Source organism: Malurus melanocephalus, unplaced genomic scaffold, assembly GCF_030028575.1.
Source record: "Malurus melanocephalus ecotype Western Australia unplaced genomic scaffold, MMel_1.1 scaffold_0, whole genome shotgun sequence".
Taxonomy (NCBI): Eukaryota; Metazoa; Chordata; class Aves; order Passeriformes; family Maluridae; genus Malurus; species Malurus melanocephalus.
Window position 1 is genome coordinate 5,252,324 of NW_026623232.1, and position 25,422 is coordinate 5,277,745.

Genomic DNA, 25,422 nt, shown 5'->3' on the forward strand with positions numbered 1-25,422 from the left:
AAAAAACCCAAAACAACAAACCACCACAAAAACCCTACACGTCCCTGTCACAACAAGAGGGCCTGGCCATACCACTTAGATGCTCTTTCAAGAATATGAGAAGTTAGAATTTCCTGTTTTGGAAATCTCTGAGTGCCCACCAGGAAGAAACAGAGAAAGAGGTTAAATTTTGCCAAGTTGATAAGGTGAAGAAAGACGGCTGTCTTTCATTATTCCTCCCTTGAAACTATATACTGCTTGTAGACAGTTAAAAAGTAAAATAAGAAGTTTCAGATAGTCCATAAACGCTAGCAGTATTGAATAGGGGGATGCCAGTCCCCAGATAAACACAGAAATTCCCCCCCATTGCTATGAAAAAAATTTGGAAGAAATACTCAAATAATCCTACAGATCCCCAGAACATCAGGCCAACCCCACTGCTCCCTCAAACCAGTCCAAATTACCTCTTCTTCAAATAACTTGTCTTTCTGTCGCAGAATCTTATCGTAGAGGTTCCCTCCTGTAATTATAAGTGAGTGAGAAAGACAGAGAGTTTCATCTTAGTTAATGGCAGCAGTTACTCTGCTCAAGTGCTGCTGGGAACACTCAAATCCCCTAAGAGATCTGATCAATCACTACAGCTCCCTCTAAGCATTCTTCACTTAAACAGGTCAGGCACTCACAAAATTAAGTTTTTCCATCTTCAGGCCGAAGCAGAGAAGATTCTTTAACATCACTCTTTAATATTCTCTAAAAAGCAAATTAGTAAGTTCAGCCAGCAATCCCTACTTTTTTACTTACTTTTCTTAAGTGCTCCTTGGGCTACAAGCTGTATACCAAATCATGTGTGACTGTCCTGCTTAGCATTATATATATAAATAATACATTAAAAAAGAGAAAGAAAACAACTTTAAGGTCAGAGTAGCCCCTGAAAGCACAATTTACTGTCTTTCCCTACTTACTCCCAGCTCTGACCGGCCTCTCTTTTATCTGCCCTRCCATATACAGTGGTGCAGAATTCACAAAGCACTGACAACAGCATCAACAGAAGCCTGAAATCAGCAGAATCTTCAGGGCACCTCACACCTTCAAGTCAGCAGACTAAACATCAGGGAGAGCTAAAAGAAATGATGCTGAAGGCTGCAGGTAGAGAGACTCCCTGTCAGATCAGCATTCAAACAGTAAATCCCAAAACTCTGATCACATCCTGTTGCTATTCCAATTCCCAATTATCATATATTATATCCTAATGGTAACAGATGAGCAGGTCCATTCCTATGGTGCAAGACAGCTTTTGGCTATATGATTTCCATGGGTCTGTCAAGTGGTGAATGACCAAAGCAGGTTGCAATGACTCCTCTGCCTTCTTGAGGGATTTAATTCAGACTCCCATGAAAGGAAGATTTTTCTAACTAAGACGTCCTTCACTTAATTTCTTCTCATTCTGCTTTGCTGTAACTTCTCAACATTTCTCTTTTCTGCCTTATGTTCACATTACAAATTAGCTTCAAATCACTTTTCACATTCACAATTTAACAAAGTATTCTCTTCTGCCTCTTCTTATGAACATCTTTTCTAACCATTCAAACTTTGCAGGCTTTTAGAYAATTGTGTGCTACATCTCTTTTATTCCCATCTTTTCTGCAGCTTTTCTGAACCAAAGAGCAGCAAAACAGGTACTACATTGCCAAAATCCTACACAAACAGGCAAGTTTCACTGATGTGAAATACCTCTAGGCACATATATGAAAACCAAATTAATTTAGCATTTGTTTCATCTAATCCCATTTAACCTTCTGACATAGGTTATTCTCTTTTCAATTAATGTATTTTATAGGRTATTTCTTCCAAAATGTATTTCATTTGTTTTCACTGATGTTATCCCATGGTCAATCTTATGGTACCATGATATACACACAGAACTAAAGACAAATAAATGAGTAACTTGATTTCCTCCTTTGYAAAATAGGGACAGCATTCACTGAAATCTGAAATTCTTTTCTAGATCATCAGAACTTAATTAGACAGTAACACCTCGGGATTATGAGGAGTGTCTGACAGTCATTAGTCTAACCTTACTTTTAAAATTACTCATAAATTATTTTGGGTTTTTACACTGTAAAAAAAGTCTCATAAAATACTATTAATGCACTGGCAAAACCACTACATGGAAGTCCAAAGAAGATTTCTTCTTTCTMATGTCCCTTGTTCTGTACCATTCACATATTCAGGCAACACCAGCTATATACTCCTCTCTGGGTTATTATCCCAAAACCAACAGAGGCATATACAAACGTGCACAGACATCAATACTATGCAGCTTTTCTCTGTGCCCTCCAACCAATTTATAATGGCCTCAAGGCATGCTGTCTTTTCAGGGCAAGTGAGTAACTCACACAAAGGAAGTGCCCCTAAAATAAAAGGTGCCTCAAAGAGTTAACATTTCCCTATGCTCGCACTGGACTGCACCCTCCATAAGAACAAAAAGCAGAGAAGAAAAACCRGATTTGGCCAAGCTGCCAACCAGGCTGTCTGATACCCTTCAAAAAGATTTTGCACAACTCTGTTGTACTGTCCAATSTGTTCCAATGAAAGCAATCTGTTGTATAAGGCAATAAAAACATGATGATAGCCTTTTCCAGAAAAAAAAAATGTTTCTACAAATGAGCCAAGGCTTAATGTAAGCCCTATGCAAGCACTAGATACTTAGCCTGGGGGGCTGACCACTAACCCAAACAGGAACCACACTGCAGTTCTAGGCAGGTATCCTGTGCCAGTAGTGTAAGATGTATATGGGCTCCTCTTCCTGCTGTCTAAGAGCAGCTGCTAGTCAGAACCTCATTGCAAATCCTTCTATCACTACATCTGAGCTGGGACTGTTTCCCCTGCAAACTCCAAACACCACCATCTGAGCTACTCTCGGACAGAATTTTAAAATTTTCTACAGCACCAGATGGACCAGATTTGTTGTTTGGGTTTTTTTTTTAATAGTAAATGTAGAAACTGTAAGCAGGAGGCAGGAAAAAGTCCTGACTGCAATGTGCCAGGAGAATTTTAAGCTTTGATTTATAATTGCCACACTATAAACCTCCTTAAGTGACACTAACAAAAAAACAGCCCCCACTCTTACTGGCAGASATGCCCAATATTCTCATGGTCTTTTCCCACTACCCATCTGAAAGAACACAGCGAGTTGCACTAGAAGTGCTTATCACCAATAAACCACTCCTTCCAGTGCACCAGCCATTCAGAAAACTCAAAATCATCTACTGCACAGACTGCCTTCACTAACTACTGGGTTTCTTTTTAGCATCTGAGACACAAATCAGAAAGGTTCTCAATCTGATCTTCAGGACCTATGCAGCAGGATTCACCTCCATTCCTCTGCTCTCCAGATGGTACCCCAGAAACACTTGCTGCAGGTTCTGCAGGAGGGTGACCCAGACACGTGGCAGCTGCCTGTTTATAAATGGGAGTAGGGATCTCACCATTACAGTACTCCAGCTCAATCAGGAGCGTGGTGTTATCCATGAAGTGATTGTAGTATGCGATGATGTTCTCGTGCTGCAACAGGGCCAGGATAACGATTTCATTCAAAGCATCACGACGCTCCTTTTCTGACAGCCGGGTCAGGTCCACCTCTTTCCACACTACGAGTGAGTCATCCTGAAACAGAAAACATCTTTCAATTAAAAACAGTTATGAAGAGAACAGTACATGCCTTTATAGCAGAAATTAAAATACCAGGAAAAGTAAAAGACTTTTCTGTCTTACAGATTTCAGACAAATATTCTTCACCATTTAAGTTCTGAGGTTTGCTGTTTTTCTTTCTAGCTGGCCAACACTCATTTTGGGAAAAAAATAACAAAAAACACCAAACCAAGGGAAAGACACAGCGCTTGTTTTGTTTCAATTAAAACTAAATATACGCCCATTCAATAAAGGGAGAACATTGTATTTCCAATCCTGTAACTATAGGATATTGTACAAGACCATAAGTTGTTATAAATATTCAAAGACAACAGTCTAAGAAAAAAACAAACCAAAAMCCTAACCAGTAAGAACCAGAATGAATTTAGCTTGCCCTTGTAAGGCCCACATACATTGCCAGTCACATTATGAGTGATTTCTCAAGTGAACAATGCTCATTTACAACTGCCCAAGCCATGACACCTCAAGGTAGCCAGAAAAAATTGAAGATCTTCCCTTTAGAACTAAATCAAGCATTTTTTCTTTACAGCCATAAAAACAAACCACAACTACAACTGAGGGAGCAACGGGAGGACTGGCTTTTCATCCAGTCTCCCCCAGTTACACTGAAATGCTGAGCACATAAGGGAGTTACCTGTATGAGATGCCCCCATGTCCTCTGTGACTACAACAAAACATAGAAAAATGAGCAGTCTATTAGCATCGGAAGCGTATCCACACCTCCCTGCGAAACTTCAGGGGACCGCGAGATTGGCAGTGCCCACAGATGCCAAAACCCAGACCCTGCACCCCTGCACACCGAGGGCTGAAGTTGTCACTTCGTTCCCGGTCTGTTCCCAGAGCGGTGCCGGGGGATGTCACCCTGGGAGCTGTCAGTGTCACCCCAAGAGCTGAGCCCTGCTGCGGCTCCTCGGGCACGGCGCCTTCGAGCCCCGGCCCCTGGCGATGGCCCCGCTCGCCCTGGCAGCGGCCCCCGCCCGCCTCGGAGCGGCTCCGGGGCCCCTTGGCGGGGATGGCGGAGCGGGGCCCCCGTCCCGCCGCCGGGSCCGCCTACCTACCTCGGTGCGGCGGTACAGGGTGGCCTCGCCGAAGGCGCCGCGGCCCAGGGTGCGGATGGGGATGTAGTGCAGCTCCTCCTGCTCGCCGGGCACGCCGCCGCAGCCGCGGGAGCCGCCCCTGCCCGAGGACTCGTTGCCGAAGTCGGAGCTGATGGAGTCGCAGTGGCGCTCGTACTCGCCCAGCGACATGGCGATGGCGGCCCCGCTCGGCCCGGCGCTCCCTCAGCGCGGCCCCGCGGGTTCCATGTCGGCTCCCGACGGCGACCCGGAACCGCTTCCCGCCGCCGCCGCCGCGACCTCCGCGCTCCCGCCCCGCCGGGCCCGGCCCCCGCCCCGCCCGCCGCCGGCAGCGGGATCGGGGCGCACGGGGCCGCGGSTGTGCGCCAGTTCGCTTCCCAAGAAATCAAGCGTTCAGCCTTAATTTCTTAAAAGCTTTGAGCGATAGAAAACTGTCTGGAGTAACTGATTTGTATAAAAAAAGTAATTACTGCTTCTGATTGTACAGATGTTAATTTTTTTTTCTTTTCTGTGCTACACGTAGTATACATTATGAAAAACATTTGGCACAAGGGAGAATACATGCATGGATAAACACCGCGACTGTACCCCAAGCATAAAGATCTAGTTGGGCGGGCACTTGCAGTGGATACACGCTTCACGGTGCTAATAAAGCACAGCTGCCTCTCTCTCCGTGCCACCGATGCTCTCTCTGACAGAGAAATAAAATGAAAACTTCATAAATATTTTAGAGCTGAAGCTGCAACGACTTCTCTGTGACAGAGAAGTATTTATAACCTTAATCTTAGGTTTGTGATTTATTTTCTTCACAAACGATGCACATCATCATAATTTCAATGTCTTCTTTTCAGGGTTCTGTAGTCACAACTACAGGTGGGAAAGTTGAATGATGGAGAATGCTCACTTCAAGACAGGTCTTCCAACGCTTACAGGAGATCTGAGGAGCTGAAGCACAAAGCCCTAAGCCCAGGCACGATGGAGCCCAGTTAGCTCTTATTTCAGTATGTTGGGAAGATGCATGAGAGAATGAGCAATGCTCCTTGCAAGGTGTTGAAGTTTAAAGAGCTGCTCAGTATTATATGCACCTATTTGTGAATAACTTATACATCAACATCTATATGTTGTGCATTGAAACGATTTCCATACAAGTTGAYATCCTTAAGAGCAGCATGTCAGTTTTAAGATAAGGAAGCTTGCAGTAATGGATGAAAATGCTCAGATGGGTCCTGCAAAGGATCATTTACTCTCTCCCTTGGGAGTACTTGGCAAAATGTCATCTGGCAAATAGTAATAATTTTTTTAAAAATCTAMATGACAAAATCTCATGAAAATGGGATTAAGGAATCCTGAACAGTTGTAAAAAATCAGACTAATTGAAAAAGCCAATCTTCATTTTTCCTATTTGAAAAGTAGAGCTATCTTGACCATTATTATCTAGAAATTCTTCTATAAAATGCTTACAATAGTAACTATGATCAGGTTTAGCCACCTCACAGCATTGCCTTTATTATGCTTTAAGAAGCAGGCTGTAGTTCTCACAGCAAAATGCCTCTAAGAGAAGRAGCAGTTCCTGCAGACTCGGGTTTATTCGAATATAACTAAAGAATGCATACCTGACTTTATACTGTGTTTTTTACTCAAGCATTTAAAGAAATCAGACCATCAAGGCCCCCATCAAGGKGCAATGTGTTATTTTGCCTCTTACAAAATGAATATTGAAGGATTCATTTGGGAAAGGGTAGGAAAACTGTMATTTAAACCAAATAATAGCAAGCATTTGCCTCACTTCAAAGATGTCATTCACGRTTTTCAGAGTCAAGGTAGTACATTGATTATATTACTAAGACAAGGCAAGAGCAGCCACACTGAGAAAGAAGTGACAAARCATCTACATGGTTAATTATAATTAAGAAGACAATACCATGAGAATGCAGTTACATATGTACAGCAAATACTTTATGTGTGAGGGAAGATTGTCCAAACAAAGTACACTTGGGGGAAATAAAAGCCCAAGCACCTGGTATGGGTGAGAAAATACTAGAAGGTAAAAGTCTGCAGCAGGTCAGACCAGAAATGCAATGGAATATAGCAGGAGAACACAAGCACCTCCTCTCCTCTGTTTGCCTCGTCTATTGGCAGCTGTAGAAACAGCATCCACCCAATAACCAAGGAAAATCAAGTTCTTGTAATTACAATTCCGACAGGATACCTTGGTACGGTTCACAAAAATATCACATAATACAATCGATTTAAAAGCTCGGGGGAAATGTACCTCAGGAATACCAGCTGTGAAAGGAAATACACAGGAAATCACAGAAGTCAGACAAAGCAAGGCCAGCATGGTCCTGTCATTGCTTTTTTTYGGTTACATGTCTCCAAAGGAAGTTATTCAATGTGTACATTCTACTGCAGAAACTGAAATACAAGACAGATGTCCTTTAGAATATAGCAGCTTTCTGCAAACATGAGCTAAACCAATGATTCTCATAGCAAAGATCACTGGGATGGACATCAAGAGATCACAGGTCCTCTGGCAGGCTGTGTCAGTGAGCTGGAAATGCAGAAGCTAATGCATTGAGGTGATAAACCACACGGACCTCTGGCAACAGAAGACGTAAACAGAAATCTGTCACTACCATTTCTCAGAGAGTCACATCAGCTGCAGCTGAAACAGAGAAACTTTATCTCCTGCCAGTCCTTCTGGTGCAAAGTAAAACAGGATTCCTACAAACACTGCCAAACAAATGTGAGTATTTTAGTGTGGCAGCAAARGCTTGGGGGTCACCTGTTCCAAAAAGGGCCAAGAAAAGCCAACTGGCAGTTTTTTTAAATCCTCTGCTCCTTCCAACCTCCTCAGAGAAAGACGACCTGCTTCTGGTCTGCCAGAGTTACCAGACCACTACATATAGTGATTTGGRGGAAGAAAAAACAAGCACAAGCCTGACAAATTTTCCAGGTGGAGAAAGGGCAGCAGAAAAAACCTGCCAGTGCTGAAGTCCTGTAGTCCTCACCGGATGCAACTTCTTTTCCTCCTCTGGAAGRTTTATCCTTTTCAGGTTTGTATTCTCTCTTTCCCAAGAAGCCACCTTCAACATAGTTCATTTCCCAAAGATTTTGTTCACTAAAGGCATGGCTATCTAAGGCATCTGGAAGACAAGTACAGCAGAGAGACACAACTAAAGATACCAGACAGAAAAATGTATCACATGAACTGATGAGGAAAAGAGAGGCCACGCTACTTTCTCAAAACTCTGCCTTACGACCAATTGAAATGTATGGGTGGCAATCTCCTCTTGATCTTGACAATCAGTTGCCAAACTACTTTGATTCAAATGTCTCTCATCTGCCAGTTAGAAGAAAACACAGATGTTGTACACTTGGGTTACTACTCGCATACCTGAGCAGCTTGTAAAAAATGAGTAAGAGTGTGTAAAATGCTCATCCCCTCACGCATGCACGCAAACAGCAGCTGCTGTGGGCACCCTGTACAGGGTACAGCCCACGCTGGCAGAGCAGGAGGGGGAATACAAAAAGATATACCCTACTTAGGAATGCTCACGTGCTGTGTTAAGTACTGTGATAATTAAATCGTTAGTCACATTGACAAGTGGGTGGAAGAGGCTGGAAAYGTCTGATGCAGTTTGCTACAGGCAATTATAGATTTACCAGTGATGCATCTGTCACACACAAAGATGGGCTCAGACCCAAGTATCTGCAACAGCTCAACTTTAGCCTRTTTCCCAGAAGTGAAATGGAACAACACCAACCCTGCATCCACAGTGCTGTAAAACAACCAAGACTCACTACCAACCTACCGCATGCAAGCAGCTGTATGATTTYACACACTCAAAATATTCATCTGGGAAAGAACTTGCAGAGGCTAATCCTTATCTAGAGATCTGGGGATTCCCCTTCTTGAAATTCTCCCTGGTAATACTAWCTAGTTATCTAGGATTTCCGTGTCCCCAGTTTTGTTATGCGACATATCTCACTTGGCTACTGTGTAAGGAAAGCTTGYTGACAGTATTTTGGTAAATACCTAACCATTCTCCTGCCACTCACATAAAACCAACACATCTCCAACAATTTTCACTTTCCTCTGAAATACAAAACTGAAAGCAATTCTGTTTGTCTTAATGAACTAAATTTTATACAGGAGCTGACGRTGAAAAGCCGGATCTTGAACCCTAGAGCACTAGCCATGTTTCACTACCAACCTCAAAGTTCATCTACATGGAGTGATATAATGAGGAAGTGGGGAGGGAGAAAGGCAAAAAATGGTAACATGTATTAAGACACCTCGCTTGCTGTGCTGATCCCACTCCACAAAGAAGCCTGTGCATCCTTCCCAAATCTAGAATTGTTATAGAGAAGCCTAAGGCTTGTGGCGAGTTCATATACTTGCTGCTTCCTGCAACCAACTTACAGGGAACAGCAATCTGTGGTAGCATGCACAAAGAGGACAAGACTCATAGCAACAAGGTGAGGTGGGTTGTTTTTCCCCAAAAACTTTTTATTTGAGAAATCTGACAAAGTCCCCCAACCAGTCATTACAGGTAAATCCACACCAGTCCCCCACACCTGCTCCCCAGTAACCAGAGCAGTACAGTTAAGATCAAAACACAACACCAGAACGATGAGAGTGTAACAGTCACCCASGGAACTTATGGCCTCACCACCATTTTTAAGATAACTTTGTATTCAGGTAAGGACAGTGAGAGGGTATCGAAACAGACAAGACCAGAAAAGCCTCTTTCTTATACTTTCTAGYTACATAAAAACAAAAGCAAAACCTTAACACATCTACAAGCTTCAAACTGTAGRACCTAAAACTACCTTCAAATGACTTCTGTAATCCAGTCCTGTGGCACTGCTGCTGTTCTGCACTGTAACAGCTTTCAAAAACATACAAGGTTAAAATGGATCTAAGGGCAGAGGAGTGGACTTAGGATCCTAATATGGCTTTATCAAAAACCAAACAAATTAAAAGCAATCTAAGTACTTACCAGTGGAACTAAATACTCCAGGAACTTGGGAATGGCAAAGAACTAATGTATTTAGATGACAGGAGATCAGCTTTACATCCTTTTTTCCATTGCCTCACCCTGGACAACTGTTTCCTTCCTAGCAATAAATCAGACTCAGATCAGAAATTATAAAATTATGCTTTTTTGAAATTGCTAGGCTGGGCCTAGGGCCATGACAACCCAATCCSTAGACAGAAGAGTCTAGACACAGGACACCACAATGCTGTGCTGCTGAACCACTTGCTTTGAAGGAATGTAGAGATGATGAAAGAATTGTTATCACTGGCTAAAAACTGCAGCAGTTTAAATTCAGGAAGTTTAACTGCCTACTTTTTCCCAGCCTGGTTTATTTAATATGTCATCTGGACAGCTGAGAAATGATGAGAAGCTGTTGGCACTTACTGTCTAGTACTGCACAGGAAAATAACAGTTCTGTTGAGGGCACAGTTCAGACTGCACCTGATGTAGAATTAGCCTATTCCTACACTTGTACTGCCTTTTTTTAGTTCATCCACATTCTTCCRACTCCTCTGCCACCCTGCACAGCACTCTTGTATCGTCAGACCTCTATGCAGGGTACAGGTCCTCATGCCTTGAGCATTAGCTCACTTTGCTCTGAGGTTTCAAAAAATGGCATTCAGCCAACTGCCTGGACAGGTAAGAAGTCTCCTGCTCAAAGTAAGACCAAGTTTCCTAGCATGACCTGCTCCCACCTGCTCTGTGACTGTATCTGACCGAGGCCTTCTGCACAAAAAGCTGTTCCTGACCAAGCCTTTCAGGAAAGCTGCTGCACCATTTCAAAACAAGAGGCAAATCCAAGACAAACATGTGGGGGAAGGGTGGGATCAAGGCTGGATAGCCTATTTGAGCAAAGCAGGCTTCTTTCCAAGCTCAAACACACTTCCAAGCCTGCCTTAGAAGGCTCCCCTTCCTCCAGGCTGAATCACCATATGCTCAAGTGCTCTGACCTGTCAGCACAGAGACACCACCTCCCACAGGGAGAAACACAGAGGTCCACGACAGGGACCAAACCTTGGAAGACCCTCTATCCCCAGGCCCTGCTGTAATGATGAATCCTATGGCTTTGCACTCATCTCCATTTGCTCGAGGCTTAGATCCCAGCTGGTGAGGACAGGGAAACCCCAACTCTGCCCCAGCGTGACCTGCATGCCACCTAAAGAGCACAGCGGGGTCAAGTGGTTCTGAGTAACACTGCAGTCACARACAGATGGGAGACATCATCAAGCCATGATTATAAAAGGAGAATAGACAGCGCAAAAAACTTGCTGCAGCTGTCATGGAAACATCTTTTTTTATTTAATCGCTGCCCCAGGAACACCCAAATCCATCACAACCTCCCCCACCCTCAACATTCAACAGGATTTCACAAGTCCCTCATTGCCTCCAATGTTTAGGCTCCCCTCCCCCTTTAGGGTCCAAGTTCCTCCAGAAAAGCTCCAGTCAGTGGGTATCATCTGTGAGATGGCTCCAGGGGGCCAYGGCTAGGTCCAGCGGTGTCCAGCTGGGTCTGAGAGGAGGGGGAAGAAGATTTACTCCTTTACTCAATCAGCTTCTTGGCCTTGAAGAAGCGACGCAGGTAGAAAACTTGCCAGGTGGCCAGTCCGATGAGACAGCACATGGAGAAAATGCTGAAGTACAGAACTCGGGTGTTTGTTGACTCTGAAATAGACAACAAACCACTGCACCTGAGTCTGGCATCACAGGATACAGCAAAGGACAGCAAAGTTCCCCGGATGGCAAAGTTCCCAGGACAACCTCTCCTTCCCCAGGCAAAAGCAAGATAGCATAYAGCATGAAGGCAAGGGCACCTGAGAACCAGCAGCACTTGAGAATAAAAGCAGAGGGAACAATGAGAAGGATAATAAGGGGGAACAAGGWGAAGCTGTGACTAATAGGCAACATTAAATGGAACAGAATAATTCACATTAGGAATAGAGACAGAAAGAAATGGTTTCTAGAGACAGAACAAGACTCAAGTGACTGATGCAGGTTTTCCTTACTAGGAACAGAACAGACAGAGACCACTATAATTGCTTGATCTCCAGATGCTGTCCTAGTAACACATTTAGCAGAAATAAGAGGTTTCAGAGCTCCATCCATCTGAAGCGACCGTCACTCACCATTTGTGTCCCTCATCTCCTCTTCTCGTTTCTTCATATAGGCAAAGTCATTAACGATGGACTCTGAAAGATCTTCCAAGCGCCTCAATTCTACTTCCAGGGGTTTCAACTTCTCCACTTTAGCAATCTAGAAAACAGAAGARTCAAATCACTGAACCAAAACCAAAAGCTCCCACATGGGTTTTTACTGCCAGYTTGAACCACTCCTCCCCACACACTTCAGATCTGGGGCATCCTTCCCCTCAGGAAATAGCTCTACAAGCCAGAAACTACCACTGCATAAAACACTATCACTTCTCCCACCTGTTTTCTGAAACACACTTTCCTACTACCCCTCCTACACAATGGAGGAGCACAGCATGCATACAAGCACACTTCTTTCGTATTCAACCTCATGTTAGTTTATTCACAATTGGATTCTGAGGAGTGGGTAAAAGATCTTGCCACATGACTAAACCTCCAGTGAACGCAAATCACGGACTGAGATACAGGTGACTAACACACGCATACAATACAGCTCCACAYGCACACAGGCAATTAGCACCGAGACTCCCTTCGCTAATACCCAGAAAGCCCAGGCAGCCTGATTCCCAGCAGCAGTGGTTTCATTATTCCACAAGAGCTCAGGGCTTTTATCCTTCGGACGTGACCTCCAGAGCAGCACAGGCTCCTGGCAGGGACCCCGCGGCCACCAAGCGCTGCCACTGCCTCGCGCCACCGGGTGGCGCTSCGGGGCCGCTGCGGAGCCCAGCTCCCCTCGGGATCCACCCGCTACTGACGGGAAAGGCTGGSTCAAGCAGGACATCGCTTCTGTGCACAGCCCCAGCCCACGGTCCCACGCTTACTGTCCAAAACCAAAAATACACAGCAAAATTCACACAGCAGCAACTGTTTAAGCTGAATGTGTAGACGTATCTCCGCCCCAAGCCGTGGCTATAACCTGACACACATTACATAAAACCTGTGATACAAGGACACTCAAACGGAGTAAATGCAATTCCCACCATGCTCTAGTGTATGGTCTGGGTAACCAGGTTCTTGCACAGAATTTGTCACTATTACCAACAAGTGAGAGGCTCCTGCCACGAAGGCCAGATGCTGTGTCCCCAAGTAATGCAGCAGAAAAAAGATGTGTTACAGAAAACGAAGCACCTACAGCTCACCACCAGTCTCAGCCTCATAGCATTATTCAGATATAAGCTGCATGACAGCATCCTTTGGTGATCTGTGACGAAAGGCAGGCAACAGGGYACCCAGCATGAAGGTATCCCCAAAATGCCACTTCCAGAGGCAGCTGTCTGGGTGTCAGAGCCAGAACTGAGGCCAGAACTAGCTAATCAGCCATTCCACTGAAGGGTCTCCACATGACACATGTATCCTGGCAAGCAGCAAGCCATCAAACAATCATCTGAGCATTTTTATGCTGAGGCAAGCTGTATAACTCTGCTGTATGACGCTGCCAGCACAGCAGTGTCAGTTTGGAGTGTGTTTGTGAGGAGGGGTAGGAAGCAGTAGGTTAACCCCCTCCTGCTCTCTAGCCAATAGGTTGTAATGATAAAACCCTGTGGCCTGGACACATATTTGCCAGCAGAGAGCTTTGCTGAGAAACTGGCACCAGTGTCTGTGTGCCTATAGCCCAGATTCTGCTGACACTSCTAGAGCAGCACATCTAAAACAACAAAAGGTCTCAAGCAGCTCTATTAATAAGCTAACCTTTTACTGACCAGCTCGATTATTTTCCTTAAGGGCTCATTTCCTCATGCACAGAAGTCTACAAGGGGTCCACTGGGAAAAACCAAGGTTTATCTGCTCCATCTGCATTCCTTAAACTGTTCTTACTAGCTACAAACATCCAATAGTTACTTTTAGTCCTGCATGTATTCCAAGATGTGTACCCTGAATCAAAGAATCAATTTGAGTGGAAAAGACCTCTGAGATMAAGTCCAACCTACAACCTAACACCACCATGTCAAYTAGACCACAGCACTAAATACCATGCCCAGTATTCCTTTAAATACCTCAACCTCCCTGGGCAGTCCTGGAACCTTTTATCCCTAATGAAAGCCAATATGCACAGCTGATCCAACASATTTTGTAAAAAATCCCACCAAGCATCTGTGATGGTGGAACATCATCATCCTTGAAAGAACACCTGGAGCACAAGAACTGAGACAACAAATCCAGTGAGCTTCCCAGGGATCACTAAAGCTTTGCCAAAGCCAAACTCTCTTCCTAGCATAAGAAGAGACTCACTATAGCCAAGAATTGACAAGGAGTAGCTGATGTGGAAAAGAACCTAGATCATTGAGAATTCTCAGCGCTATCACCAAACTTTTCACTTTTCCCTACCTTACTCTCTACTTAYTGAATGGATAAAGTCATTCCTCCCAAACTCAGATAACTAAGGTATGACATTGCAGTTAGATTTTCTAATCCATTTCATTATGCCAGCTGTTTTGCTCCAAAAATGTCTGGATCCATGAAAGTTTATGAAGCCAGACTTGTATCAGTGACCCTCATTCAACTCCCTGAATCAAGTCTCCTTGCAGCAATTCAACAAGAAGAACTGGGGGTGCACACAACAGGTCACTGTACCCAACAACAGATGAACATCACAGGCAAAAGGGTCAAAAAGGCTGCAACTCCAGGAGAGAAACCTGAGCAACATTCCTGCCTTCTGAGGCCTTACAGCAACCTGTCAAATCAAAACTCACTACTACTACAGCAAACTGAGAAGAGAGAGGGTGGGAAAAAAGAAAATACACTGCAAAGCAGTGTTGCTAAACATCTGTAGTAGCTGTACAAATAATAAATCAGTTTGGGTCCTTTGCAGACATGCTGTTCAGYAAGTTTCAATACAGTCTGCCACTCTGAGAGGTCCTCACCAGTCAAGGATGCTTGCCAGGGCTGCCAAGATCTGCACTTGGTATCAAGTAGGACTGCAAGTCCGAATTCTTCTTTCCTTGTGTTTGTCCATGGACCTTTTCCCTCAATCTAACTACATTCACGAGCATAATGGATGCATTTATTCCAAGACAGTTTTACAGTAGAACCAATGAGTGTGTAGATGCACAGGCACAGACATAAGAGAACCTTTCACACACACACAAGAGAACCTTTCTCCACAGCAACGATGCTTTTAGGTAGCATTACAGAAATGTAACTTTCAGCATATGCTGTGGGGTGGCATTTAAAGGGATTCTGTAAATATGGCCAACATAATCCTCTCACGGATTCATCCCATAAGATTTCAACGTTTTGTAATCCCTCAGCWGCAGGCTGGCAGCTGGCCCCATGACTACTCCACTATTCCCTGACCCCAAGCACATTTTCACTCTCCATGTAGGATGTGCTCCACACTGACTTAAGCCATGACTGCCCTGCTCTTCCCTAACCCCAACCACCATCTTACACTCCAAACAGGAAGTGCTCCCAACCAATTTTAGCCACACAAGACCAGGTAGCTCAAAGTTCAAGGGATATAAAAACACCAACATGACCATCTCAGAAATTTGTTAGTTTTCTAACTGGAAACATGCACAGCCTCCTCTGCTACTCATTCTCCTCCCTAAGGCATCTCCCATGCTCTTATGCACAGTAGACACAACAATCATTTCTACAGCAATAATTCTCATTTTCTCAGGCACAGGCTCTGTACTGGGGACGACTGATCCCAAATTCTAGTCAGCCAAAAGCGTGATAGCTGCCATAAAAATTCAGCACCCAAACCAGCCAGGACTGTCTCAGCCACAAAGAAACTGCTATTCTACACWGCTGGCTCTTGCATCTAAGCAAGCTATGTTCTCCTAAGATCRAAATGTTTAGGCTTTTATGCCTATTTGCAATGTCACGCCTTCAAACCAAAGACCCATTTCACAGCAACCACTTCTCTGCCAACACCTTTACACTGAYACACTGCCAGTTTTAGAAACGCACAAATGCCATTTCAGGCCTGCTGAGCTGGTACATCTTACAGGCAGGAAGGTAAGAACAGTCACATTGAAACTTGAGCTTTAAGAGAGGGTCTGGTATTAACCTAAAATGCCCTCTGCTGCTAGGGCTGGGGAAACTCCACTTCTCAGTGTTGTGTTGCCTCTAATACCTTTGCCCAGAAGCTGGGTCATGCTGTCCTAGCAAAGAAATTCACACATTAGGCTCCAGTTCCCAGAGTACAGAATCAATTCTAGTTGATGTTTGTCTTTTTTTTTCCTCCTGTAACACACAAAGCTCCACTGCAATTGGAGTTTGCAGACAGGCTTTCATCACCGCTGGGAAAACAGCTTCCCATCACAAGCTCCAGATCTACAAAAGGCATCACGTGAGTGCTGGGAAAGGGAAGCCTGCAGTGCAGGCAGCCAGGGGACATACCTCCTCGTAGTTCTTTGCTTCAACACCATGCTTCATATCCAGAGTCACGAGCTGGTCCGGCATCCTCCCTGTTCCTGGAAGCATAATGAAAGGATTCCTTGTGTGAAACATTCAGCCTGCCAGGAAATCACCAGCTCTTCCCACCAGTGAGGAAGAACTCAAATCCCTCCCCTCCCCTCCATGTCTGCAGCTAACTGCGGAGGCAGCACAGTCCAGCCTAAAAATACAGAGACTTCACAATAAATCCTGGCTGAAGGAGAGCCTTCCAAAGATAATGAGAACAAGCTGTAACTAAAAGCACTGAGTGTCTACAGGATGCAAATCACTGCAAAAACTGCAGAGGATTAGAACATGAATGCCAGCTGCTATGAGACAGCCTAGTGAAAGACAAGTCACCAGAGGGACAAATATTCAACTACGAATCCCAAATTTCTCCTAACAGAAAGTGAACTAGCAACTTCTCAASGTTACTGGGGTTCTAAATGACTTTACATTCAAAGGAGAAGATAAAACTGCTCCAATTGAGGGATGTGGCATAAGGGGAATACTGACCCTCACATGCTGGAGTATCTGCAGAAACCAAGGCAATCCCTTAATCAACCGTCTCAGATACTCAAGAACCACACTGCTAACACAAACCCCAAGAGWGCAAGAGGCTTCTGAAGCTGGAAAAACACTGCCTCAGAGAAATGCATCACATAAGGCTGCAGTAACCAGCAGGGTAGGTATCTTACAAGGCTGTAGCCTCCTGGCTAGGGAAACCTGTGGTTTATAGCTTCTTTCAACCGCTATAAAGTCACATCTGAGAACATTCACAAGAGGAAAAAAATAGATATAAGATAGTCATATCACATACTCTAAAAAATGCAGCACATTAGCTTATCTCAGTATCATTCTCTACTATACCACCCACCAAGAAAATGTCTCTACATAACACATTCCCAAATCCCAGCATGTTGGGACATACAGTTGTCCTCAGCTGRCTGCCAGCAAAACACAAGGTCTGAATTTACTTAAACTACAAATTTCAGAGTCTCTCTCCAGGAGCATGTCTGATACTCACATTTTGTCTCAGAAGGCTGCCAGGTGGACACTCCCTCAGTCCACCAAGAAAATCAATGTATAGGTTACACTGGGTCACTCCAGTCAGAGCTAGGAAGATATTCCAGATCTTTGATATTACATCCCCAGTTTTTTTCTCTACCCACTCACTAACAGATCTTCAATACCAGAGTAGAATCACCTTCTACTGCTAGCAGGAAAATGAATAATYTACTGGTAAGTTGATTTGCAAATCAACTGCAAACTGTTTCTTGTGTCCTTATGGGAATGCACTATATAAGGATAAATTACAATTAGAATGGAATTCTGTTGTTTTCTTACAGAATAGTGATTACTGTAAGAAACTCCTKAAGTCCCAGCACTATTCTTTAATAGTCAATCTGTGTATAGCCCACCAGCACTCCTTTCCCCAACCATGAGTTTTGACTGCTTATGCCACAGACGTACCAGCATGCGTGGAGACAGGCAGGTAGGACAGACAACAGTAGCTGCAGAAAGTATTCACAGCACAGAGTCCAGTGAGAGGTTTTTTTAGTGGAGCTTATATTACAGCAACTTGAGCTGAGAGCTGAAGCTTGCAGGAAGAGATGAGAAAGATGAAAAGGCCAGTTAACAGAAGAACAAAACTGGAAGAATCAATTTGCTAGACTGGAAGGCAGAACYGCCAAGAGGCAGTAAGAAACCAGAAACCTTAAAGCTGCCAGGTGCAAAGGGATGGACAGCAGACATTTTGCAAGAGGTTAACGCTGTCAGGAACTGGCAGAGAACTCAAGTTGCTCTTCTACAAGTTTATTGAGCCCAAGGCAGCTCCCTTCACACTTTATCAGATCCTCAGAAACTCTCTGCTTCTCCTGCAGCCAAGCTTTACYAGAGCAGGCTGGACCAGCAGAGAGAAACCACTCAAGATTCAGAGTTCATGAATTAGACTGGTACCTACATTCCTCAAGTCTTCAAGAGGTCATCTTACACAAGCACTGAACTGTTTCCTGGGAAATTAGGGGAGCTCTCAATTTGCAAAGTCATTGGAAAAGCAGGACAGTTGAACTGAATGTCAAAAAGYTTTCCCACAGGAATTCCAGAAAAAAGTAAGTCCTAATGCTCTTAAGAAAGTTTGGGAAGGATTACAGAAGGAGCATAAAGATTAGCATATAAAAGAGCCCTAGAGGGAGAATACAGTGAAGTCAGGCTATTTGTSTGAGATTAGCATTTGGTGGGAGAGTAAATGTGCCTGGCAACAGAGCACTGGTCTGGAAGACAGGACCATTCTGCTCCGAAGAGGGTAAAACACCCATCATRCAGATACCCACAGCTCTAAAAAGCACCCTAAGAACTCCTCCACTCTGATAAGGTGAACCTTCGATATAGTAACTCCTTCTCACTTCCTCTTCCTCATTTCTGTGGTTAGGGATTGAGAAATTCCAGTTGCTTAGAACCCTTAGATCCAACGGCTCTGGGTTTCCTCTATCAACAGTTTTTCTCTTCCAACACTCCACAAACATCCTCCTTGGCTGCTGCCACAAGTTCTAATTACTTATTTGATGAGACTGTGAAAAAAACCCTAACCTTTAAAGAGAAATATGGAAATTAAACAAACTTGGCAAGTTCCCCCACTCCCATGCTGACCTTATAGAGGAAACGAGGTACTTCCTTGTGACGTGGTTACTTCTTTCCAAGTACCTTAACCAAGTCCTGCAGATGATCAAGCCTTAGTGTCACCTCCCTTACTTTAATACTTCCTTGATTTCCAGCACAGAAGATCAAGAGATCTAGGAAATTTTGAGATACTCCAGGTGCAATTTGGGGCACCAAAAAGAAACTGGCAGGCCCCTAAAAAGCAAGCCTACAGAAGAGGATGCAACTGCTCAGTTGATGAGCTCTAGATTTTGGCACCTCAGTGACCCACAGGTCATCAAAGTAGAAGCTGCATCTAGAAATACTTAATCCTCATCTGTATTGAAAGATTTAAAACAAACTTGCAACAAGGCAGTCAGGGACAAACATTTGCTACAATCAAAACAGTGGTAAGGGGCTCAGTCTAGGCAAGAAACCTCTGCTCACAAGCACCGAACTGAAGTCTAGACACAACTAAAGAAAGAAACTTTTCCCACTTCAATGTGTGATCACATGGAAGCTATGAAAAGATCTCCATGACTGTCTGGAGACTTTTCAAATACCCAGGTGTTGGAAAGTAAATAGCATGAGTGACTCCTAGATGAGTCACTAGTGCCTGCATGTCTCAATGTGTTAAGGAAAATTTGGAAGTCCTACCTTTGGAGTAAAATAAGAGTATAATCCTGAGCATTTGGGGTCACTATTTAATCTGTAAAATACTACAGAAGAGRTGTTATAAGTCAGGTTCTTCCCAATCCCAGCAAAGAATATAGCCTTCTCTTTCTGTAAAGTTCTCTTCAACTTGCAAACTATTTGCATTTTATACATAGAGCAGAAACAGCAAAACAGCAGCTGCCTTTCAATTGATATAAGGAACGCTGCTAATGAATGCTCTGTGAAACACTCTGGGATCTCTTAGGATAASATCTAAGAAGAACTGGGCCCAAAGAGCAGAACTCTGACAGCGACCTTGAAAAGGTATAGCACCTGTGAGCTTGCATGCACTCACACCACCCGTTGATGAGACTAGAGCCCACATGTTAGCCACTTTCAGCATTTYTGTCCTGAAGTTGAGCATAGGCACTCAAGCACATGCGTCACATCCACAGGAAACAAGCCTCAGCACTCGTTAGGYAACCACCCTAGTAGCACAAATGCAAAGCTGACATCCTACTCATTTCCCCTTCCCTTTATTGACCACTTCAAGAGCAGTTGTGGGGACAAATCAAGGCCACATTCCCTATACATACACAGCCCAACCTTATAGAATGGTTGTCAACTTATTCCACGATAGTTGCCAAGCATACATTGTGGATAGATCATGTTCTACMAAATGGGGAAGAAATGGCCCACTGGGGTGAAAGACAGATCCTGGAGATAATGACATCCAGCTCTGTCCTGGCTCGACTGCAAGATGGGAAAAAGCATGAAACTGGCAAAAGAAATATGATTTGCTCACTGGTCCTGCCACTCATTGCAACTGTGGTGACCTCTGCAACAGGAATGCCCGATTCCCATTTCAGAGGAAACCCAAGTGCTCTACACAACCGCCACAGAAGATTACTTCAAATGGAACACAGACAGCAGATGTTCAACACTGAGACTGGCCACACCTCCAGAAGATCAGCTTTAAAAGTCAAGAAGTGTTCTGTTGATCACACTCAGGAACACTTTACTTGTATTCCTAATCCACATGTCAACACAAATCTGATTAGAAGCTAGAAACAGCCAGCACACCTTTCATTTCACTTACCCACAGGAAGCTTGCTCTCAAAGCAGGCCTCAAACATATCATAATCTTCGGTGGTGAAGGCAAACTTGCCCTTGGTGGCATCCTCTTTGGCATACAGGATGTGCCCAGCAGAGTCAGTAATCTGTAAGAGAAAATGAGGGTAAGAAACACAGTACTTTGCTACTGTGAGCTCATGATGCCAGGGCAGGAAGAGTAATCCTAGCCTCCCCTTTGGATCTGCTGTTTTCTCCTTTCAACAGTTTCTCTCCTCATGACAACATCAATTCTTCCCCTTCTCATCCACACACGAGGAGCTGACAGAGCAACTATAAAGTAATTATTGACTCTTAGATCCAAAATAACATCAACCAACTGAAAAACAATCCCTCCCAAAAAAAMCACCAAAAAGCGATTGATCAACCAACCAAAAAAAATCCAGAACTGAAACCCACACTAATGTCACTTCCTCCTATGAATCCCAAATACAGACCACATATAAGAACTATAGCTGAACCAAACTGTCATTCATTGCCCTTGTTTTGCAAACCAAATTCATAAATTCCCATAGCAACAGAGATAGAGAGAAGATTTACAGGACAAGAGAATCACATTCCCCAGAAGATGAAATGGAGAAGGGTACATCTATTCCTCTAGAAACAAACCACGAGTCTAGCCCTGAGTTACACAAGGTTTGGGTGCCAAGATCCACAAAAGCGGCCACTTCAGAGGACAATGCAGACTACACAGACAGAATAATGACTGCTTTGCGCTAAGTCTATAAAACTACTAAGAATAGGCAAAAACCGTGGAAGGTCTACAAAAATGCTTCAACAAAGAGTATAAAAAGAAAGAACACGCATTTCATGACGCAAACCTGAAAATAATTGCTCAATTAAAGGCTCCATCCAACTGAAACACTGTGACCATGGACTGGGTGAAAAAAACAGGTGTTACAATACTGCATGAAAATGAACAATGTGTATTCCACTGGAATGCTTCCCAGTTTCCCTCAATTCTAATTTTTAACAGGTATGTCTGAAACAGCATGGAAACTAAAGTTAATAGGGGTCTTTGAAAGTCTCARAGGTGAAAAAAAACTAGAAAGCTTGGGAATAATTATAAAGGTATAAGACAAAAGTACAAAATAATTTGTGGTACGGAAAAGGTAAGTCAGACATTCTACTTTACTCCAGCCTTTTTCCCCACACAAAGGTCATGCAAAAGGGCTATGTACCCAGAACTATTCCAAGGAAACACTATTAATTCTGATTAGAGCATCTAATTAACTCTCTGCCATGGAAAGTGAAACAMGTGTGGACTTACTCATTGGATGAGAGTTGCTGCAGTAGGCAGGAAAAACAATGAAGTATATAAATTCTTTCACTTTATGGTATAAACCATAGCAGGCAAGACTTTAGGAACAAGCTTCCCCTATATACAGATTATCCCACAATTGCCTGTTAGAGGATTTGTTGTAGCTGTTCCTGCACCATACACTGTCAGTGTGTGGGCACAATGAGCACTGCTCTCCATGCAGCAGCTCCTGCTCAGAGCTGTATCTGTTTTCAAGCAGCGAGCAGATGAAAGCATGCCTGCACAGTCAGGCCCAGGCATCTGCACTGCCATCCCTTGCCACAAGGCACCAGCCACCTCCGGTYTGGAAGCCACCAGGCACTGGGAGGCACTGGGCCCAAGTGAGGAGCAGCCCATCTGCAGTAGAGGACTGTGTATGCCTGACCCAGTGTAAAAGCCTGTGATGTGGCCACCATATGGCACGTGCTATTTAGTGGTGCAGTCCYGATTACCCGAGATGCTGCATCAGCGTGACACCATACACTCTGCACACAGGGATCTGCATCACAAAAAGTGGTCAGAACTACAYAGCTCTCATATGCCCCTATTATTTTGAGCACTATTTCCTTATGGCTCTGTAGGCACCAGAGCTAATCTTTATGCAGCTTGATCCATTTTTGCCCTTTGCAGCTCATGAACAGGATTCTGGACAGTAAAAGCTCTGCTATCCCCTTTCATCAAAACTGAATAGCATTACCCAAATCAGCCAAATACACTGCCCATTCAGGCGGGTGTGCGGGGGTGGAGAAGCTGCTAATAGCCCAGCCAGAACGCCTGTGGGGGAGTCGACCTGAAAGRGATTTTTCATGCTATTCTAACGTTATTTACGGTAAGGCAATCCCCTACAGACAGGGCATTGTTTGCCCTTGACTAACAGGCCCATATCGTCGGGATCGACAATGGGGCAAGGACACGTGGCTGCCAAGAGAGAGCTCAGCCACCCGACGYCCCCCTCCCCGCAGCAGGCAGCTGGCAGAGCCCACGGATTCCTCCAAAACAGAGGGTGCCACTGTTAGCGTCGGGCTATCAGTCACACAAATCTCAGCTCACCGGCAGGAACCGAACTGAGCTCGGACAGAATTAACTACCAACCTCCTCTGTTCGGTGGCCCAATCCAACCGGCCAAAGCAGACCATCCAGTGCAGAACAGAGAGCACCCGTAGGCATGATGTCCTGAACTGACCTTTCCCACAGAGACCACAGAGAACGTAGACACCTAGCAGATGGGTTTCAATGCTTATAAAAAGCTCACCGTATTGGGAGGACACAGCATACCTGAACAATAAGAAGGAAAGCAAGAATGGCATACATTATCTTTTCTCCTTTGCAGCTTTTTGAACTATACAGGGCTTTTAAAAATTCTTTTATTTTATGGTTGGAACAAAAAGGAACTTCAATAAGCAGTACTTCCCACATACCAGCTTCATCAGCAAAGCCAACTAAGACCCAAACATGGTTCACTGCTTCACCACCTCCCTAGATAAGTCCTGTGTCATAAAAGTGAGTTTTGGAAAAGACCTTGGGGTCAAGTGACCTAAGAGTGGGCAACCTGAGAACCAGGAGGCTTGGTGACCAAGCAGTAAGAGACAAATGGGAACACGGCACTCCAACTCAAATACACGTGCCAGGTAAATACTACATCAATGTTTTAAAGCTTAAAGCTGCTTGGCTCTGCACAGACAAGATTCCTCTTACAAATGGTGCAAGAACAGAAGAACAAGATTTTTTAAAAAGCAAGACTTCAGAAGAAGCCTTCTCTAACCATAACCAAGCACAACTGCCAATAACTCAGGGCCTTCAGGCATTGCTAGGCAGATGCTGGAAAGGCAATTTGATTTCAGGAGATCTGAAATACTCAAAAACACCAAGTTCAGAGACTCCTGAGCAGACCATTCTGTCTGTTTGTTGGTGTGCTTACTACTGAAACCTTTGGGAATGCAGACAGAAACAAAAAACAGGACAGAAGGCTGTTATGAACTGACTAGGTAGCAACAGACTTTATTTAGCTAGGTGGGAATTTTTAAGAAAGCCTACAGAAGGCAGATTGTGGRCAGAATTAAAGTGAAGTTGTTGAATTAAAATGAAGCTGTTGAAATTTTGATAGCTGCCTGTCACATAGGTGCACTAGTCACATATATTCTGCCAACCCTGTACTTCCTGACGATACTTCAGGATTATTTTTTTCCCCGCAGCAAACATCTGCTTACTTAGAATCCATGCAAGCCACGACACAGCAAGATTAGAGTAGCCATTCTGTGCACCAGAACCTGGTTTCTCAGCCCCCCTTCCATTGTGCCAGAATCCCGTCGTGCCAGGCCCTACGCATGGAGGGAGCCCTGGGAAAGCCACGTCACCACAACTCTTTCMTGCTCACACGGAGTCGGCAGCCTTAGTACAGCTTTATCGCAGCGGCCCATCTCGCCAGGCGCCGGATAATCCGCATCGTGTGCGGATTATACRGCAGATGGTAGGACGGGCCACTGCAACTCGATCTTTGGGGAGAAAAAGCTCGCACTCGGCTCACTCCAGAACGCTGCCCTGGTCTCTCGCTGGCCAGCAGCCGAGGGGCTGGCGGCCCCTCGCACGGGGCGAGTCCCGCGGTGCGGCGCAGGCCGGGCCGGGCCGGGCGGCTGTGGGCTCACGCGTGGGCCGCTGTCACGCGTGGAACACGTCACCCCTTCCTTCCTTCCCCGCCCCGCACGGCCGGCGAGGGAAGGCGGGGCCGCGCCGCCCGCCCCGGCCACCCCCGCCCCCCCGGACGGCAGGGGCCGCACCTTGAGGTTGGCGGAGGGTCCGGTGGAAGAGCCCGGCGGCGCGCCGATCTCGTACTCGCCCGTGACCAGCGTGTCGCGGTGGATCTCCTCCCGCAGGCACTTCCGCGCCTTGCCCGGCAGCTGGAAGGAGATGGGCCGCGCCGGGCCCACCAGCAGGAGCAGCAGGAGCAGCGGCAGGAGCGGGGCCCGCCCGAGGCGGGGGCGGCCGGGCAGCGGCAGCGGCGGCAGCGGCATGGCGGCGGCTCCGGGTGCGGCGGGCCGGGCCTGCCTCCGCCGCACGTGACCCCTCCGCCGCCGCCGGTGCGTCACCGCGGGGCGGGGCCGGGGCGGGGCCGCCTCACGGCCCGGTGGGTGCGGGGTCTGCCACGGGCGCTGCTGAGGCCTCTCAAGGGGCTGTTCCAACGTGAAACAAATGAGTAATGGAGTTAATGCGGTAATAACGGACGGTAGCGAGCAATAATCGCTCGTKAAAGATTTGGAAAATTTGAACAAAACCAAACCGTGCTCTGAAGCAGAGGCACATTGTGARGATGGACGAGCAGTGTGAATTTCCTTGAGATTGCCTCGCAGTTGAAGTCCTTCACTGGA

General features: G+C 45.2%; 2 protein-coding genes across 3 annotated transcripts in view; both read right to left on the minus strand.

Moving 5' to 3' along the window:
* NEK9 (NIMA related kinase 9) overlaps window positions 1–5,023 on the minus strand; it is a 25,829-nt gene extending 20,806 nt beyond the window's left edge. Inside the window, exons 1-4 of one of the 2 annotated variants that reach the window (XM_057374200.1) lie at window positions 4,749–5,023; window positions 4,325–4,354; window positions 3,468–3,645; window positions 444–499 (exon numbers count right to left, since the gene is read on the minus strand). In XM_057374200.1, coding sequence (XP_057230183.1) covers window positions 444–499; window positions 3,468–3,645; window positions 4,325–4,354; window positions 4,749–4,937 — 453 coding nt within the window. In that variant the 5' untranslated portion in view covers window positions 4,938–5,023. The remainder of the gene's footprint in view (window positions 1–443; window positions 500–3,467; window positions 3,646–4,324; window positions 4,355–4,748) is intronic. The other variant, XM_057374282.1, reaches the window with a different exon arrangement.
* Window positions 5,024–11,088: 6,065 nt separating this feature from the next.
* TMED10 (transmembrane p24 trafficking protein 10) lies at window positions 11,089–25,101 on the minus strand. The gene is made up of 5 exons (XM_057374897.1): window positions 24,835–25,101; window positions 20,729–20,849; window positions 16,303–16,376; window positions 11,935–12,061; window positions 11,089–11,473 (listed from the first exon to the last, which is right to left on the minus strand). Exons 1-5 carry the CDS (start codon window positions 25,066–25,068, stop codon window positions 11,352–11,354), a joined length of 678 nt encoding a protein of 225 aa, XP_057230880.1. The 5' UTR covers window positions 25,069–25,101; the 3' UTR covers window positions 11,089–11,351.
* Between the last annotated feature and the right edge of the window lie 321 nt (window positions 25,102–25,422).